Source organism: Perognathus longimembris, chromosome 19 (assembly GCF_023159225.1).
Source record: "Perognathus longimembris pacificus isolate PPM17 chromosome 19, ASM2315922v1, whole genome shotgun sequence".
NCBI classification, from domain to species: Eukaryota; Metazoa; Chordata; class Mammalia; order Rodentia; family Heteromyidae; genus Perognathus; species Perognathus longimembris.
In genome coordinates, this window is record NC_063179.1 from 39381154 (window position 1) to 39397504 (window position 16351).

The following is a 16351-nucleotide window of genomic DNA, read 5'->3' on the forward strand; positions in this document are numbered from 1 at the left end:
GCCAAAATCTGTACCTTTTCTTTTCTCCGTCTACCTGCATGTTAGCTCTACAAGTCCATATTTGGGAGCTGTAAGTAAATAAAAAGCAGCAGATCTTTTCAATTAAGGATTCTATACAAATACAAGGCCAAGTAAACATACATTCTGATATAAGACGGACGGCAGCAAATTCTTAGAATTCTCATTTTTGTTTTCCCATGCACAAGATCATTTGATCCTTGCATAGGAAACCTGGAGAGACACTGCATAACTGTTATTCCTGTTTCACACTAGAAGAAACTGGATCTCAGGGAAATTAAGGTGCTTTTCCTCAGATCAGAATTCTAAGTATCCAAAGTGTTCATAAATCTGTTTTCTGGCTCCAGAGCTCATAATCCTGTATTTGTTGTATTGCTTTCAACTACTGTGCAAATCATTGCACTAGGGCAAGACTGTCAAAATAACAAACATTTTTGCTGTTTTTTTTTTTTTTAAACTATATGCATGGACCACTGAAGTTTGGCAACCCCAATATAAGAACAGGACAATGCAGGGCCAAGACATTTCATAAGGAAAATACTAAGTAAAACTCCTGAATTTGATCCTTCCAGCCATAAACATTCTCAGTTGTTTTATTCATGTGACTATTGGAGTGCAATGTAAATACTCCACCTTTAAGTAAATACCCACCTCTAGGTTAATATTTCATTCTATGAATTTATTTTAATACTTACCTGCTTAGCCCACTGTCTTACCAAAAGCCCATACAGCTTTTATTAAATTTTCTTTTGTGCAGGTACCAGGGCTTGAACTCAGGTCCTCTCACTTTTGATCAGCTTGTTTGTACGTGGCTGGCACTTATTACTTGAGCCATGTTTCCAGTCCAACGTTTTGCTGATTAATTGGAGATAAAACCACACAGGCTTTTCAGCTCTAGGGAGCTTTGAACCATCATTCCCCAGGAGTCATCTTCCTGAGCAGCCTGGATTCTCGGTGTGAGTCACTGCTCCTCACCCATACAACTTTTCTAAAGTTGCAGACATCCACAAACTTAACTTCTAACACCTTAGTGTGCAAATCACAAGATAAGCTTCAGTGTTAAAGTGCAATTTGCATATAAACAAACGCACAAATATGAAGTGTATCACACAGTAAGTTCCGTCATATGTATACACCCCCTTGGTGCTGGTGGCTCATACCTGTAATTCTAGCTCATCAAGAGGCTGAGATCTGAGGATCACGGTTCAAAGCTAGCCTGGGCAAGAAAGTCCATGAGACTCTTATCTTCAATTAACCACCAGAAAACTGGAAATGAAGCTGTGGCTCAAAATGGTAGAGCACTAGTCTTGAGCAATAAAAGAGCTCAGAGACAGCACCCCGGCCCTAAGTTCAAGCCCCATAACAACAACAACAACAAAAGTAAACATTCATCTTTCTTGAACCTCTTATCTCTACCTCCATAATGATTATTACCTCACCCCAGAAAGTTCTTGGGTCAAGTGATCCTTCTCAGGACTTCTCCACTTTTGTTCTAAGATTTTTTTTTGTTTTCATCATCAATTAGATTTGACTTTTTCTCTAGCTTTTTGTGAATGGAGTCTTATTTCACTTATTTTTTTCTATATAGTTTTTCTTACTCAAAATAGTATTTTTGTAAGGGCTGGAAGCATGGCCCAAAGGGCAGGATAGAAGCCTAGCAAACTTCAAGCTCAAGTACCAGCTTAAATAAAAATAAATACATAAATACATAAATAAATAACAAATAAATAAAAGCTTTGTGATATATTCATGCTTTTTAACAGAAGGAGTTAGTCTTTTAATTGTTGAGCATACTGCCCTGTTGTGGAAATACCAAAAATCATTCATCCTCTTGTTAAACACCTCGTTTCCAATTTCTTGTTATTCTAAGAACTACAAATACTCGTGTATGGATCTATCTGTGAATGTCTTCATTCTCTTAGGCAGAGCCTTAGAAACCGAATTGCCAAGTCAAGTAGATGTTTGCTTTTGTAAGAAACTGCTAGAGCGTTTCTTGAAAGGAATGTGTCATTTTTAACTCTTTCTAACATATGTATATATGATTTTCCAATTTATTAGAATGAAAGTTTTCAAAGTATTTCCTGATGATCTTCTGGATTTCACTAATGTTTGTTGTTAGATCCTTTCTTTTCATTGTAAAGGTACTGTGCAGAGAGGTGACAGTTACACAAGTCAGCTAATGAGTACATTTCTTTTTGATCAGTGTCTCCCCATCCCTTATTTTCTTCCAGTTTTTCCTCTCCCAACCCCTCTTCCCCAGAGTTGTTCATTTCCAACATAGTATCTAGTGAGCTTCACTGCTGAATTAGTTCACTCTTTGTCCCTCCATTTCTGTGCTTCCCCTCCCCCTCCCCAAATCAGATAAACTTATATACAAGAAAAAAAAACAGAGGAAAAAAGAGCCACAAACAGTACAATAACAACCACTTGTTTCCATTTCTTGGAGTTCATTTTGTTAGGCCTCATTTTATATGGTCCTATGCACATAGCTATTGAGCTCTTGCAGTTCTGGCCCAAGAATATCCTCCTTTGGTCTCACTATTTGAATGTTTAGAGTCTTGCTTAATTAATCATATGTAAGTGTAATTATTTGTCTTTTACTATCCATTGGGTTTACTTGTAGATTTATAGGTATTCTAACTATTATAAATGAGGGAAACCATGCAGCCTATGTTTCTTTGGATCTGGCTTACTTCACTTAATATAATTTTTTCCAAGTCTCTCTATTTTCTTACTAGAGGCAACAGCATTCTTTCTCAGGGAAGCATGGAATTCATATATATATATATATATATATCACATTTTCTTGAACCATTTGTCCTCTGAGGGGCATCTAGGTTGATTTCCTATCTTGGCTATGGTAAACAATGCCGCAGTGGGCATGATTGTGCTGGAAAAATGCCCAGGAGTAGTTTAGTTTATTGAGGAACCTCCATACTGCTTTCCAAAGTAGTTGAACAAGTTTACATTCCCACCAACAGTGTAGTAGCGTTCCCTTTTAGCCAGATCCCTGGCAGCATCTGATAGTGTTAGTTTTCTCAATAATGGCATTATAACTGGGGTGACGTGGAATCTCAGTGTAGTTTGATTTGCATTTCTTCTATGGTCGGCGGGATTGAACATCTCTTATGTGTCTACTGGCCATTCTTATTTATTCTTCAGAGTGGTCTCTCTTTAAGTCTTTAGCCCAGTTACTAATTGAATTGTTTCTTTCAGAATTTTTTTGGTGGGGGACAGGGTGCGGGGAGCTAAAGTTTTTGAGCTTTAAGTACATATTAAATACAAGGCCCTTGGTCTGATGCATAGCTAGTACAGTTCTTCTCCCAATCTGTGGGCTTTCTATTTTTCTTGCTAGCTATGTCCTTTGCCACACAGAAACTTCGGTTTGATGCAATCCCATTTTAATTAAAAAATATAAACAGTCACAATTGAGAGTTCCCATTTTGAAGAAGTGATTAAGACAGTCTATGTTTTCATATTTTCCTATTACTATAGCAATTTAAGTTTTTTTAGGCCATATGATTAAGTTACTGAGTCTTAATTCTCATTCTTTTTTTTTTTTTTTTTTTTTTTTTTTTTTTTTGGCCAGTCCTGGGCCTTGGACTCAGGGCCTGAGCACTGTCCCTGGCCTCTTCTTTTTTTTTTTTTTTTTCTCAAATTTTTATTATCAAACTGACGTACAGAGAGGTTACAGTATCATACGTTGGGCATTGGATACATTTCTTGTACTGTTTGTTGCCTTGTCCCTCATGCCTTCCTCCCTCCCCCCTTTCCCTCCCCCCCCCCAGGTGTTCAGTTCACTTACACCAAACAGTTTTGCAAGTATTGCTTTTGTAGTTATTTCTCTTTTTTTACCCTGTGTCTCTCGAATTTGGTATTCCCTTTGAATTTCCTACTTCCAATACCAGTAAACACGGTTTCCAATATACTCAGATAAGATTACAGAGATAGTGTAGGTACAAACATAGGAAGGTGATACAAAACATTATCAATAATAGAAACTACACATACACATAGGACGTTGAAAGTAGTTACAACTGTGATATATCCCTTGTTTCCATAACATGGAGTTCATTTCACTTAGCATCATCTTATGTGTTTCTAAGGGTATAGCTATTGGGCCTTGTGATGCTCTGCTATGGCTTGCCTAAACCTGTAGTAATTATTCCCAATAAGGGAGGCCATAGAGTCCATGTTTCTTTGGGTCTGGCTCACTTCACTTAGTATAACTTTTTCCAAGTCCTTCCATTTCCTTACAAATGGGGCAATGTCATTCTTTCTGATAGAGGCATAAAATTCCATTGTGTAAATGTACCACATTTTCCTGATCCATTCATCTATGGAGGGGCATCTGGGTTGGTTCCACATCCTCGCTATGACAAATTGTGCTGCAATGAACATTGTTGTGCTGGTGGCATTACTGTGATTTTGTTTGTGGGCTTTTGGATAGATACCCAACAGTGGGGCTTCTGGGTCATAGGGGAGTTCTATATTGAGCCTTCTGAGGAATCTCCATACTGCTTGCCAGAGTGGCTGAACCAGTTTACATTCCCACCAACAATGAAGTAGGGTTCCCTTTTGGCCACATCCCCTCCAACAATTGTTATTATTAGTTTTCTTGATATATGACATTCTTGCTGGGGTGAGATGGAATCTCAATGTTGTTTTGATTTGCATTTCCTTTATGGCCAGTGATGTAGAGCATTTTTTCCCTGGCCTCTTCTTGCTCAAGGCTATAGCACTCTGCCACTTGAGCCACAGCGCCCCTCTGGCCGTTTTCCATATATGTGGTGCTGGGGAATCGAACTGAGAGCTTCATTTGTAGGAGGCAAGCACTCTTGCCACCAGGCCATACTCCCAGCCTCTTAATTCTCATTCTTAATGAGCTGATTAAAAGAGAGATTTAAAATTTGGTAATTATTTTAAATGTTTCTGGATTCATGATGAGCTCTAAGACATGAGTTAAGACATTCTGTTGAGATTTTTATAGACATGAAAACATGAAACTTTGAAATTCATCAAGATGATCAGTTTAGCTCTTGACATACATTCTGTAGGAAAAAAATATAGCATCAAAACCTAGTTGTTAACTCATCAAAGTTCTTTGAATCAAATGTCCAGCACCTGAAGGGCAACTCTTCTAGACCTAAACTTTGCTCAGTGAGAGGGTATCATGTTAGAGCACGTTTAAGGAGTAGGGGGAAAGTTTTTCTCCAAGTGAAATTGCTTTCAGCTTCTGGAAAGAAGTCCACAGGTGGACTTTTAGGTTAATGTAAATGTTTCCTTGGGTCTTGTGATCTTTCCTTAGGAAGGGTCAAGTACTTAAATTGCTCACTCGCCCCCCCCCCCCCCGCATTCTCCATATTCTGGCTCTTGTTCATTTGTTAGGAAATTAACCTAAATGTACTTAATGCTTCTGAAATATCTATTTCAGCTCACTAGTTGTAACATTAGACATATTATAACCCACTGAGCAATTTGTCTCTTAAGGCACTTTTAGTAATCAATTACAGCAATATAGATTTTAGAGTTCTAAAATAAAAGACATACATTGAAAAAGTCCAGAGGTTAATATAAGCTGGTCTGCCATCACAAAACACGAATATGAAAAATAGCTTTTCTACTGATTTTTAAATACTTTTTCTATAACTTTCCAAGATATTAAAGGATAATATATGAGAATGTGAATAAATGTTAACGCGAATATTTATACTGCATCTTTAACATCAGTTAATGTTTATTAAGCAGATTTCATTTTCAGTGACATCTGTTCAGTTCCGTATAACACTTAGGCGAGGCCCAAGGCGTTCCTAGTTCCTAGAATCTCCCAGGGAGACCGAGGCATTGGGGTGGTGATGGCTGTGGAATCATCTTGAATTCGACATTTCAATCTCTGTTCTGACTCACCTTTTTTCAAAAGCACTTAATAGATCACTTTTGAGTTGTAAAATAATACAATATGTTAACGTTTGCAATATAGTCATATCTTCTTACATTTATGTAAATGATATAAAATGTCATCTCTTCTGCTAATCATTTGTATTGTCTCTAAACAGTTGTGCAAAGGAGTTTCCATTCAGCATTTCAACTGATGTACGATATTGTTTATATGTGAGTTTATGGATCAAAGTCACTGGCATGTATGTTTTGTTTCTGAAAATAAGAAGACTCCATGGCTTGAAATGATACTATATTAGCTAATTGTCCTACCTATAAAATGCATAATAGATATAATAGAATTATTACAGGGACTTGTTTCTTTAATCTGCAAATGAGCCACCAGGGCCAAGCTATGCGTAGGTGAGAACAGGCAGCTATGATTGGAATGATGAAATGGCATGTCTTAAAATACTTTCCTTCTACCTTCAGTTTTTCTATGAAAAGCAATGTGTTCTCAGATAATATATCCAAATCGCTTCTTATTGTAAAGCCATTCATTCTCATCAGTTGTTTAGGATTTAACAGGACCACCAGGGAAGTAGAAGGAGATAGTCAGAGACATTTCCAAGGATTTTAATACAGCCTGAAATTGCGGGGGGTGGGGGTCCTGTTTGTCTGTCTGTCTGTGTAGGATGGAGTGGGTTGGCAGAAATGCCTTCAGCTTGAAGGTGAGCTGAAGGTGGAAGGTGTCTGTGGGCACAAGCTGTAGGAGAACACCGGAGATTTTCACCTGAAATTCCTGGCTACCAATGTTGGTCCATGGCTGGTTGCTGAGGGCAAATGAGAAAAGAAAAAAGTAGCATCGTCTTCTCATTTCTGCATAACACCAAAATTTGCATGTCAGTCCTGGAAAGCACTTTATTCTACCTGACCCAGAAAGACCCAGGTGACTGCGCAGGCGTCATGAATATTGAAGCAGAGAGTTTTGCCTTTTCCTGAGTTATATAAGCCATGTGGTTAGAAATATACTTGTTCCTTGGCTAAATAAGCATTGAAAATGAACATTAATTACTATTGTCAAAGGTAGGATATATACAAAGTCTTTTCGCTGTGATTCCAGAATGCCAAAAGGAAGCTATCATCCTTTTTTTTTTCTGAAAATTATCCCTGACATTTTGCCACTGGTCCACTTTATTTTTACAAATGCTACATTATTTAATCAGATTTCATTGCATTCTAATGGATGGGGGTAAAAGGACCAATAATAAAGGCACTTGACAGACTTCATTTTCAAGTTTTCTTTCATCTCAGATCTATTTATAAACACCATCCTTGTTATCTACTTTACATTGATCAACGTATGCTGTTTTAGTGGCATATCAAATAAAGAGTTATTTTATCAACAACGGATTTCTCTCCTTCTAGTCAAAAGATACAAGTGATTATTGCATATTTTATCAGATATACTGGGAAACACTCAGGGGCTCTAGAGTAGTGTGTATGGATGTGTGTGTGTTCCTATGTGTATGTGCAAGCCCTAGTACTAGGACTTAAACCCAGGACCTTAGGCCCTTGCTTAGCTTGTTCACTCTAGGCTAGCACTCTACCTTTTGAGCCACAGACCCACTTCTATGTTTATGCTCGTTAGTTGTAAACAAAAGCCTTAGGGACTTTGTTTGCCTGGGCTGTGTTCGAACCATGATCATCCGATCTTATCCTCCCATGTAGCTAGAATTACAGGCATCAGCTTTTGATACCCAGCTAGAATAAATTTTTGAGCCCGGGTTCAGTGCTCACTTAGCTTTGGATTTCTCAGAACAATTGCTAGAATTGTATTAGATTTCTCTTTTTTCATAAAATATTTTTTATTAAAAACATTTGGATATTTTGTAAATTAGTTATAGCAAACAGTAAAGGAATATGTTTTTTTTTATCCTTTTTTTCTTATTTATTGTCAAAGTGATGTACAGAGAGGTTACAGTTCCATATGTTAGGCCTTGGGTACATTTCTTTTTTTTTTTAAGTTTTTATTATGTTTTAAACTAAGACAAAAACCCTCAATAAAAAGTAATTTGTGGGCTGGGGATATAGCCTAGTGGCAAGAGTGCCTGCCTCGGATACACGAGGCCCTAGGTTCAATTCCCCAGCACCACATATACAGAAAACGGCCAGAAGCGGCGCTGTGGCTCAAGTGGCAGAGTGCTAGCCTTGAGCGGGAAGAAGCCAAGGACAGTGCTCAGGCCCTGAGTCCAAGGCCCAGGACTGGCCAAAAAAAAAAAAAAAAAAAGTAATTTGTAACTTGGCTCTTTAATCATATTATGCTGGTTACTTCATATTAAAGAGTTGACTTACAAATGTTAACTGAACAGATCTTGTTAGTTTCCCTAAAAACAAGGATTTTAATCTCTTTTTACAGACTCGGATTGTTATGGTTTAAGTGTATTTTGGAAATTTCTTCCAATAGATAAATTGAAAATGTCAGATATTTTGCAGTTACTTAAAGCATTTATGGTTTGAAGTTCTCAGCATAAGCCAGTTGAGAAGAGGGTTAGTCAGAAAGACAGTTATGTAACAACTGTCACATTGGTTATTGGCTTGAAAGCATGAAGCCCTATATTTTAGACTCTAGGCTTTCACAGAATCTTTATGAAGCATTTTTCTTCTCTCAGAGTGAAACAAATGGCTGATGAGTAAAATCTTGAGGCTACTCACAACTTTTCTCTCTTTCTTTTACAGCCCAGAAGATGGTGAAATCCATCCAGAAATCTGTCGACTTTACATCCAGCTGCAGTGCTGCTTAGAAATGTATACAACAGAGATGCTAAAATCGATTTGCCTGCTGGGATCGCTTCAGTTTCATCGAAAAGGTATGTACAATTCATAGATTGTCAGAAACACCAAGGAATGATATGTGAAAGGCAACCTTTTGCCAAGAGTCTATACTACATGCCCATCTATACACAATTAGAATGAAATTACATGCTCAAGAAATAGTTGATTTGTGAGTTAATTTTTAGAAGTCCATATTACTACTAAGTACATAAGAACACTAATTGTTTTGAACCAAACATGCCGTAGGAGTCTTAAAGTTATTATTTTACCACTTGAGAATATGACTTTCATTAGAATTAGTGTCGTATCTGTCCTCAAGAATGCTGCAATTTCTATAGATGGATTGAGTTGTAAAAAGACAAACAAATATTTGTGGCTCAAAGATTTTGAAATAGGGGGAACTCAATAGGTAATAGAGAAGCAGCATATGAGCAACAGAATATCGCATTTCCTGGCTTGGGTTAAATTATACTGGGAATGCCAGGATGTTGGCATAAACCTGTAATCCCAGCGCTTGTAAGATTGAGAGAGGAAGATCATAAATTTAAGGCCAGTTTGAGCAATATAGCAAGATCCTGTCTCAAAAAGAAAAAAGTAAAACAAAACTATGACAGCGCCATATGGACTCAAATACACCTTTCAGCAGTGGCTGTGTCTTGGCCTGCTGTGGTCAGATTTCAGACTCTCATTCTGAGTGATGCTCTTCTCCATGTTGACTTTACTCTCAAGCTAGCCTCCTCCACATTGGCAAATTAGTGACGACAGCTCTAGTCATCACACAGAGAAAGAGAGAAAACTTCTTCCAACTATAGAACACAAAAAAGTCCTGGGCTTCACTCTGGCTGGAGTAGTTCTGTGTCAGAACTATAGATCCTGACTGTTTTAGACACCTAAGGCCCGTTCATATTGCTGGCTATGGGGGTGAACCCCACTCAGCCAGTGCTCAGTGCTGTTGCAAGATGGGTGGAAGGGGAAAGAGGCTAAAGAAGAAGTCAGAAGCTTCCACTAGTGGAGGATTTGGTTTTTATTAAATCACCAAGTGACAATGTATTGGGAATCTCCAGAATACAAACTTTTGTTCTTGAGCTTGGAAAAATGGGGGAGGAGTACATAGAAAGTAATGCTTACCTGTGATTTCAGTGAAGCAATAGGAGAGTTATGTCTTAGTTCAGTAAAGAACCAGTTAAAGATTTGAAGTCAAATGAGCATTCCAGTTTGGTAAGAATGAAATCATGAACCACCTGTAAAAATAAAAGATTGTATACACGTGTGTGTGTGTGTGTGTGTGTGTGTGTGTGTGTGTGTATTCAGTAGGACTAACAAACGGGGTGTAGTAACAATGCTTCAAAGACAAGAGGACATTTTTTCAAAGTTTATTGCTGCCTTTTCTTTGAAAGGCTAATCTTGTAAGCGTTTTTATCTTTATTTGTTATTAATATGAGAGTGTGTTTGGAAGGATTAACTCCTTGACACTCCTAATGCATAATCCAAAAGTTGAATACTCAATTACATTGAGAATATCCTGACTAAAAGCCTGGTGCCTTACTCTTCAATTCCTCTGTCTCTGCCTCAGCCTCTGCCTCTGTCTGTCCTCAGTATCTGCCTCTCTTTTTCTGTCTCTGAGAGAGAGAGAGAGAGAGAGAGCGAGAGAGAGAGAGAGAGAGAGAGAAATGGCACCCATACCGAATAGTTATCATCCTAAATGATTTACTAAGAGGACCAGGCAGGCACAGGCAGTGTTGCTCTCCAGTTCTGCATGAGCTACACTTGCAGCATGTCTGCCTTTGCTGCCACTGGAATATTTCTTGCTGTTTAACACACAGGAGTCTCCACTCCCACACCCTTCCTAATTCCTTGGTTTGCAACCTGACCTTCTTTTATCATCCACCGCGACATTTGCCATTGCACAATTGACTTTGGAAAGGCAAGTTCTTCTCAGATCACTCTCTGCTTAAAGGTGATGTTTCATGAAATTGCTTCCTTGGATTTGGTTTAGAGCACAAATATAAAAATGTCACCTCTTAAATGGCTCAGCCCCTTTGGTTTTCATTGCCTCATGCCATCGTAGTCAGTCTGACGGACAAATCTCAGTTGCTGCACTAGATTTTGTTTTTTCACAACACCGAAAACCATAAAATAGCCTATATCCAGAAGCCTCCAGCTAATACTTATGAAACATAGGAAATATGCTGCAGACTCCCTCAGAGGCCCCAGCTGAAAATAATGCAAATATTTGGCTTCAGTGACCATGGGCTGTCAAAATAATGAGTTAAAAAAGAAATTAGTACACAGACTGTATATAGCACAAGAGTATTAAACTCTAAAAAAAAAAAATTGAGCAATGTAAGAGACAATGCCTGTGTTGATCTTGAAATCTGAAAGCTGTGCATATAACTTGACTGAGGAGAATCAATGAGCAAGGAAAAAAAAAAAACAACAAAACAAAAGCAAACCTTTCTGCAGAAAGGGAGAGCAGGCAAGCAATTCTTTCTGTTTATGAAAACAAGAAGTGGGGGAGGGATGGGAAGACACACTGTGCAAATAGGATTTACCAAGTATTGATTCAAGCTATGTGACTAAGGAAAAACTATAAACATATATCCACATATATACCACATTTATAGTATATGTATACATTAAATAAAGGAATGGGCAGAGGTTGTATTAAGAGTACAGGTGACAACAAGTTCAGACAAGGTGGTAGAGGTGGCAAGGAAAACAAAGTGTGGATCAAGAAACAAATTTGACAAAAAATGTACTCACTGCCTTATTACGTAACTGTAATCCCTCTGTACATCACCTTGACAATTCAATTAAATTAAAAAGAAATCAGTCTCAGCAAGTCACCAGCAGCTCACACCTGTAATCCTAGCTACTCAGGAGACTGGGATCGAGAGGATCATAATTCAAATGCTGTCTAGGCAAAAAAGTCCGTGAGACACTATCTCTAAAATAACTTCTCAAAAGCAGGATTGGAGGTGTGGCTCAAGTGGCAGCGTACCAGCAAGCAAGCCTAGCAAACAAGCAAATCCAGGAGCCGAACAGCAAACTCAAGGCCCCAAGTTCAACTGTTGATAAATCTACCTCTTTTCCCTAGACTGGAAATGTAGGCATTCCATTTTGTGTATCATATATTAGCAAAAACAATCACGTATACACTAGGCAGTAGCATATCTACTGAGACTCAAGCTGCCAGAGTAGTTTTCCAATGTAATATATTCTGTGTTTTTCCCAGTTTTCCTTTCACTATTATTTTATTGACATAACAAACAGAAAATCTTAATATAGAGAAGAAATAATGCCGGGTTAAACAAAAATACCATAACTGATAGCTAAATGCATTTAATTAATCATAGTGGATGCGTTAGAGGAAGAATTTTGACATAATGAAAAGGCCCATTCCAACATAACATTAAAATATCCCAATGTACCATATTTTTTATCCAAACAGTGGCATCTATGATGTGGTTTCACACTAAGAAATAACCCTTTCTAAATACCTTCTCTTGACACATAAGTCCCCTAGAGTTTCAGGGAAATTGGGTCTCCTATCTGATTTTGTAACACTCATGCTCTCTTTCTGCTTAAAAATCTGTCTGGTTTGTTTCTTTTAATGCAACAATAAAAGTTGATATTTTAAATAGGCATATTTCTTTTCCTTCTATTGGAATAACTGAAAGTTGACCACTCCCCTCTTCTTTAGCTTTTCTTTACATATAGGAAGGAAAAACGGTAATGGAATCACTAAATCTGCCTCAGTCTGAGAAGCTCTTGTCAATTGTGTTGAGATTAAATCCTAAAACCAATCGACACTGTTAATTTCTTGTTATGTCCTGTCATCAGAGGTGCAGGTACTACTATATGTCTTATTTAGTCTTGTTATTGTATTGAGTACTCATGACATAAAAACAAAGGGCACACAAGGTCACTGTGATGATCTACGATTTCTTTCTGGAAAAGTAAGCCTCAAATAATTTTAAAGCTTCTGTAGTGTTCTTGAATTGAGTAATGCAAATTGTCTTTCTTTTTCAATTAGGACAACTGAAGTGTCCTTAATTTTTAATATCTTCACTGGGCCTTCCTGTTTGTTCCATGCACCATGCTTCTGATTTTTTTTTTTTTTGCTGTCTAATAAGTCTGGTAAAATCTACTTGAAAATATTTTATACTGCACAAGATCATGTTATCACCAAGAAATGAAGAAAAACATTACCAAAATTATTTCCTTCTTCATGGCCAACAAACTTAAAGTTAAATTATGGTGCTGTGTGGTAAAAAGCTACATTTAATAAAGACTATCGGGTTATATCAGGTAGATACAGGCTGTGCAGAACTGTGTTTGTATAAGAAAATGACAGATGGGAATGATTTTCGCCATTTTGTCATCTCATATTCTAACACTGTAAGATGTAGATTGGAGTACTGCTTGACACAGTCTAATTTCTGTGTTTATAGTGAAAAATGGTTGTTCTCACTTCTTCACAGTTAGCTAGGTACGAAATCATTTTGCATTACCAATTCCATATATCAGATTGACCATTAATGCCTGTTTCCTGCACTGAATGAAATGAGATTACAAGTTTCATTCACTTTGTTGGCAGATAATTGAGCCAGATTTCCAAGGGAATACAACTCTGGTGTGTTAACTATAGCGATCCTGTGCCTTTCTCAATCAGTTATGTCAATGTTATGATTTTGGAAGGAGATCTTTTGTATTCAAGCTCACTTATTCCATATTTGTTCTCATCTCACCTTGCTCTGTCACTGGTCCTCTCTGGCTCCACTGGCCTGTCTACCACAATTTATAAAATAAGCATCCCTGGGTTTTTTTGAGAGTATATTATCTTCCCTTCTTTTCCCTAAGACAAGATGGATTCTTATCCTAAAGTGTGCCACTGTGATAAATGTACAGGTAAAAATATGCAGAGGAGATGCTACTACATGAAGAAAAGGATAGATACATGTTGATAGTTGCAAAATATTTTTAAACTTGTTGAGAGGTGAGCTCAAGATGTTCTAATGATAGATTAGCGAACCGCTGTCCAGCAAAATACAGAATGAACTCAAGGCAAGAATGGAATCCAGACAGTAAGACGCCAGTATATTTACCGAGCATCATACCAAGAAATGATCAGCACGACAAAAGGAACAAGCAACATAAAGACAGAAATAGAATTTAGCCACAAGTAAATGTTTTATTTCCCAATGTAAGAGGCAGCTAACACCAAAATAGAACAGTGAATTAGAAGAAAGGAAGCAGAATAAATCCTAAAATAGACTGTGATTCGGATCCCAAGTGGAGACATGCATTTGTTCTTTAGACAAATATTTGTTGTGTACCTATCATATGCAAGGCACTGTTCTGGGCGTTAGGGTCTGGGTGATCAAGGCTAAAGAGTCCTCTGTTCATGTAGAGTATATATTCTAGTGGAGGGGAAGGGAGGAGAGGAAAGGACAGGATAGGACAGTACAGGAAAGAGGAAGAAAGGAAGGAAGGAAAGATGGAAGGGAGGAAGGGAGGAGGAAGGGAAGGAGGGAGGGAGGGAAATAGTTATCTGGTTTCAATATCATAAAGTAAAAATCTTCATGAACATTGCTATCTGACACAAAAGATCTATAGTAGGACTTTGTAATATTTGATGAGTAGCCAGCTTCTATAACATCAACTATGACTTAGTCTCCATGTTTTCATATATAAGTGAGTAGATCAAAGCTGAAGGATAGGAGCATAGCAATGGTAAATTTTATTGGGGACCTTTTATTTCCAGATAGGCATGTTACCACATTTTGTGCTAAGTATTATTTCCCCAATGTTACAGAGGAAGAACCTGAAACCATGAGGTAAGTTGTCCAAGATGACACGACAGTGGTCCTGCTGCAAAGCAAGTGATTGGTCCAGCACTCCAGCCCAGTCCCACTAAGCTACACTGGAGAAGGCAGAAGGAAGCCTCAGATAGAGATGCTATAACGAAGTGGCCCAAGGAGGGCCAAGGAGGAGTGTATGGAGTGTTGGAGGAGGGACAATGTCTCAGAAATTCTGAATTCAAACATGTATATCTCCTAGTGCATGGGCAAGAACAGAGCTCTGTCTATGGAGTAGTTATTACTTCCTGCCATTTATTGAATGGCACAAAGAATATCTCCTTCTTACACATAGAAAAGCCTTTGAAATTGTTTTTAACATAGATAAATCACTGAGTCAATATAACTGCTTTTCAGTTATTGCGTGCTTTCTAGAAACATGAGAGAATAAATGTGGATTCTTTAATCGATGGCCTACATTTCTCCCATTCTTTACATGGTGCATATCATTTCACCTACCACTTAGGAAAGTACATGAGAATCAGAAGCACTCTGTAGATGTGTGCCGATGCATCAGGCATAGCCACATTCATTTTGTTATTCACCTTGAGTCAGAACAGAAACTTCCCTGAAAGCTTGCTCTCTACAAAGTGCCACAGCAGACTATATATCAGGATCATAAAGACGGTAGGAAACAAAGGTGGGAGTGGGAGAGAATGGTGTCAATTCATTATATATACTGTATATAACACAAAATTGAGACATGTAAGGGAAGGGGCGGATTTAAGGGGGATGAGATTATTGAAGGGGTGACATAGATTAAGATGCATTGTATTCAGGGGCGGATTTAAGGGGGATGAGATTATTGAAGGGGTGACATAGATTAAGATGCATTGTATTCAGGGGCGGATTTAAGGGGGATGAGATTATTGAAGGGGTGACATAGATTAAGATGCATTGTATTCATACAAGGTTTTGTGAAATGACCCTCCTCTCTACAACTGTTTAAAAACAATAATAATTTTTAAATGAGGTAGGACATTAAGGAAATGGTAAGACAGTGATACAGAATTAGCACAGAGAGGACGTGCTAATTTTACTTTGAGCCCTGGATAAAAGTACTCAATTTGGTAAGACTGACTTTGCTGATCTTTGGAGGCCACGCTAAGGACCGCCATGGAGATATGTGGATGGTATTGCTTCCCATGGTCACTGCTGAAGGCAAGGAAGACAGCAAGAATGGAAGAAAGGGGAAGAGAGAAGAAAGCACAAATAGAGGGAAAGAAGACAGAAGAAATAAGGCAAGAAAGAGGCCGCTGAGATAGGTGTGACAAAAGGCCACTTTGCCCTGTCCTCTCGTGGCACTGTCTGGACATTCTGGACCTCACAGCAATTGAGAGGGCTCCACAGTCACAAGTGTTTTTATTTATGCAGAATTACTATTTCTCACGAATATAAGAATAACCAGTGTGTGCCTCACCAGTAGTTTCCCTTACCATTTCTTCAAGCATTTCTCTTATATTAATGTGCAAACAGGCTAAAAATACATGGAAGTCCCAAAGGAGCTAAAGGCTAAATGTTTTTCAGGACCCTAAGGCAAGTGGCCAAGTTTTGGGTGGCCTAGTTCTAAACAATGACACAGCTAGCTTGGTATGAATTCAAGGTGTTCTAAAGACTCTCTTCTCCCTTTGCTCTGTCCCCTCTCCAAGCAAATACTTGTTCACTGGGGCCTGAAATTGATTTTTTAGAGGACAAAGTTTTTCATTTCATAATAAGAAATCATTTTAAATGCACATTCACTCCCTTGAGTGAGGCAAAAC

General features: G+C 38.1%; 1 protein-coding gene across 4 annotated transcripts in view; it reads left to right on the forward strand.

Annotated features, from left to right (window-relative positions):
* Positions 1-16351, forward strand: part of LOC125367692 (regulator of G protein signaling 7 binding protein) — a 93295-nt gene that overhangs the window by 42646 nt on the left and 34298 nt on the right. For all 4 annotated transcript variants that reach the window (XR_007214127.1, XM_048368387.1, XM_048368389.1 and 1 more), the window contains exon 3: positions 8635-8765. Coding sequence is in view for 3 of the 4 variants with exons in the window: in XM_048368387.1 (XP_048224344.1) it covers positions 8635-8765 (131 nt within the window). In the remaining variant the exon portion in view is untranslated. The remainder of the gene's footprint in view (positions 1-8634; positions 8766-16351) is intronic.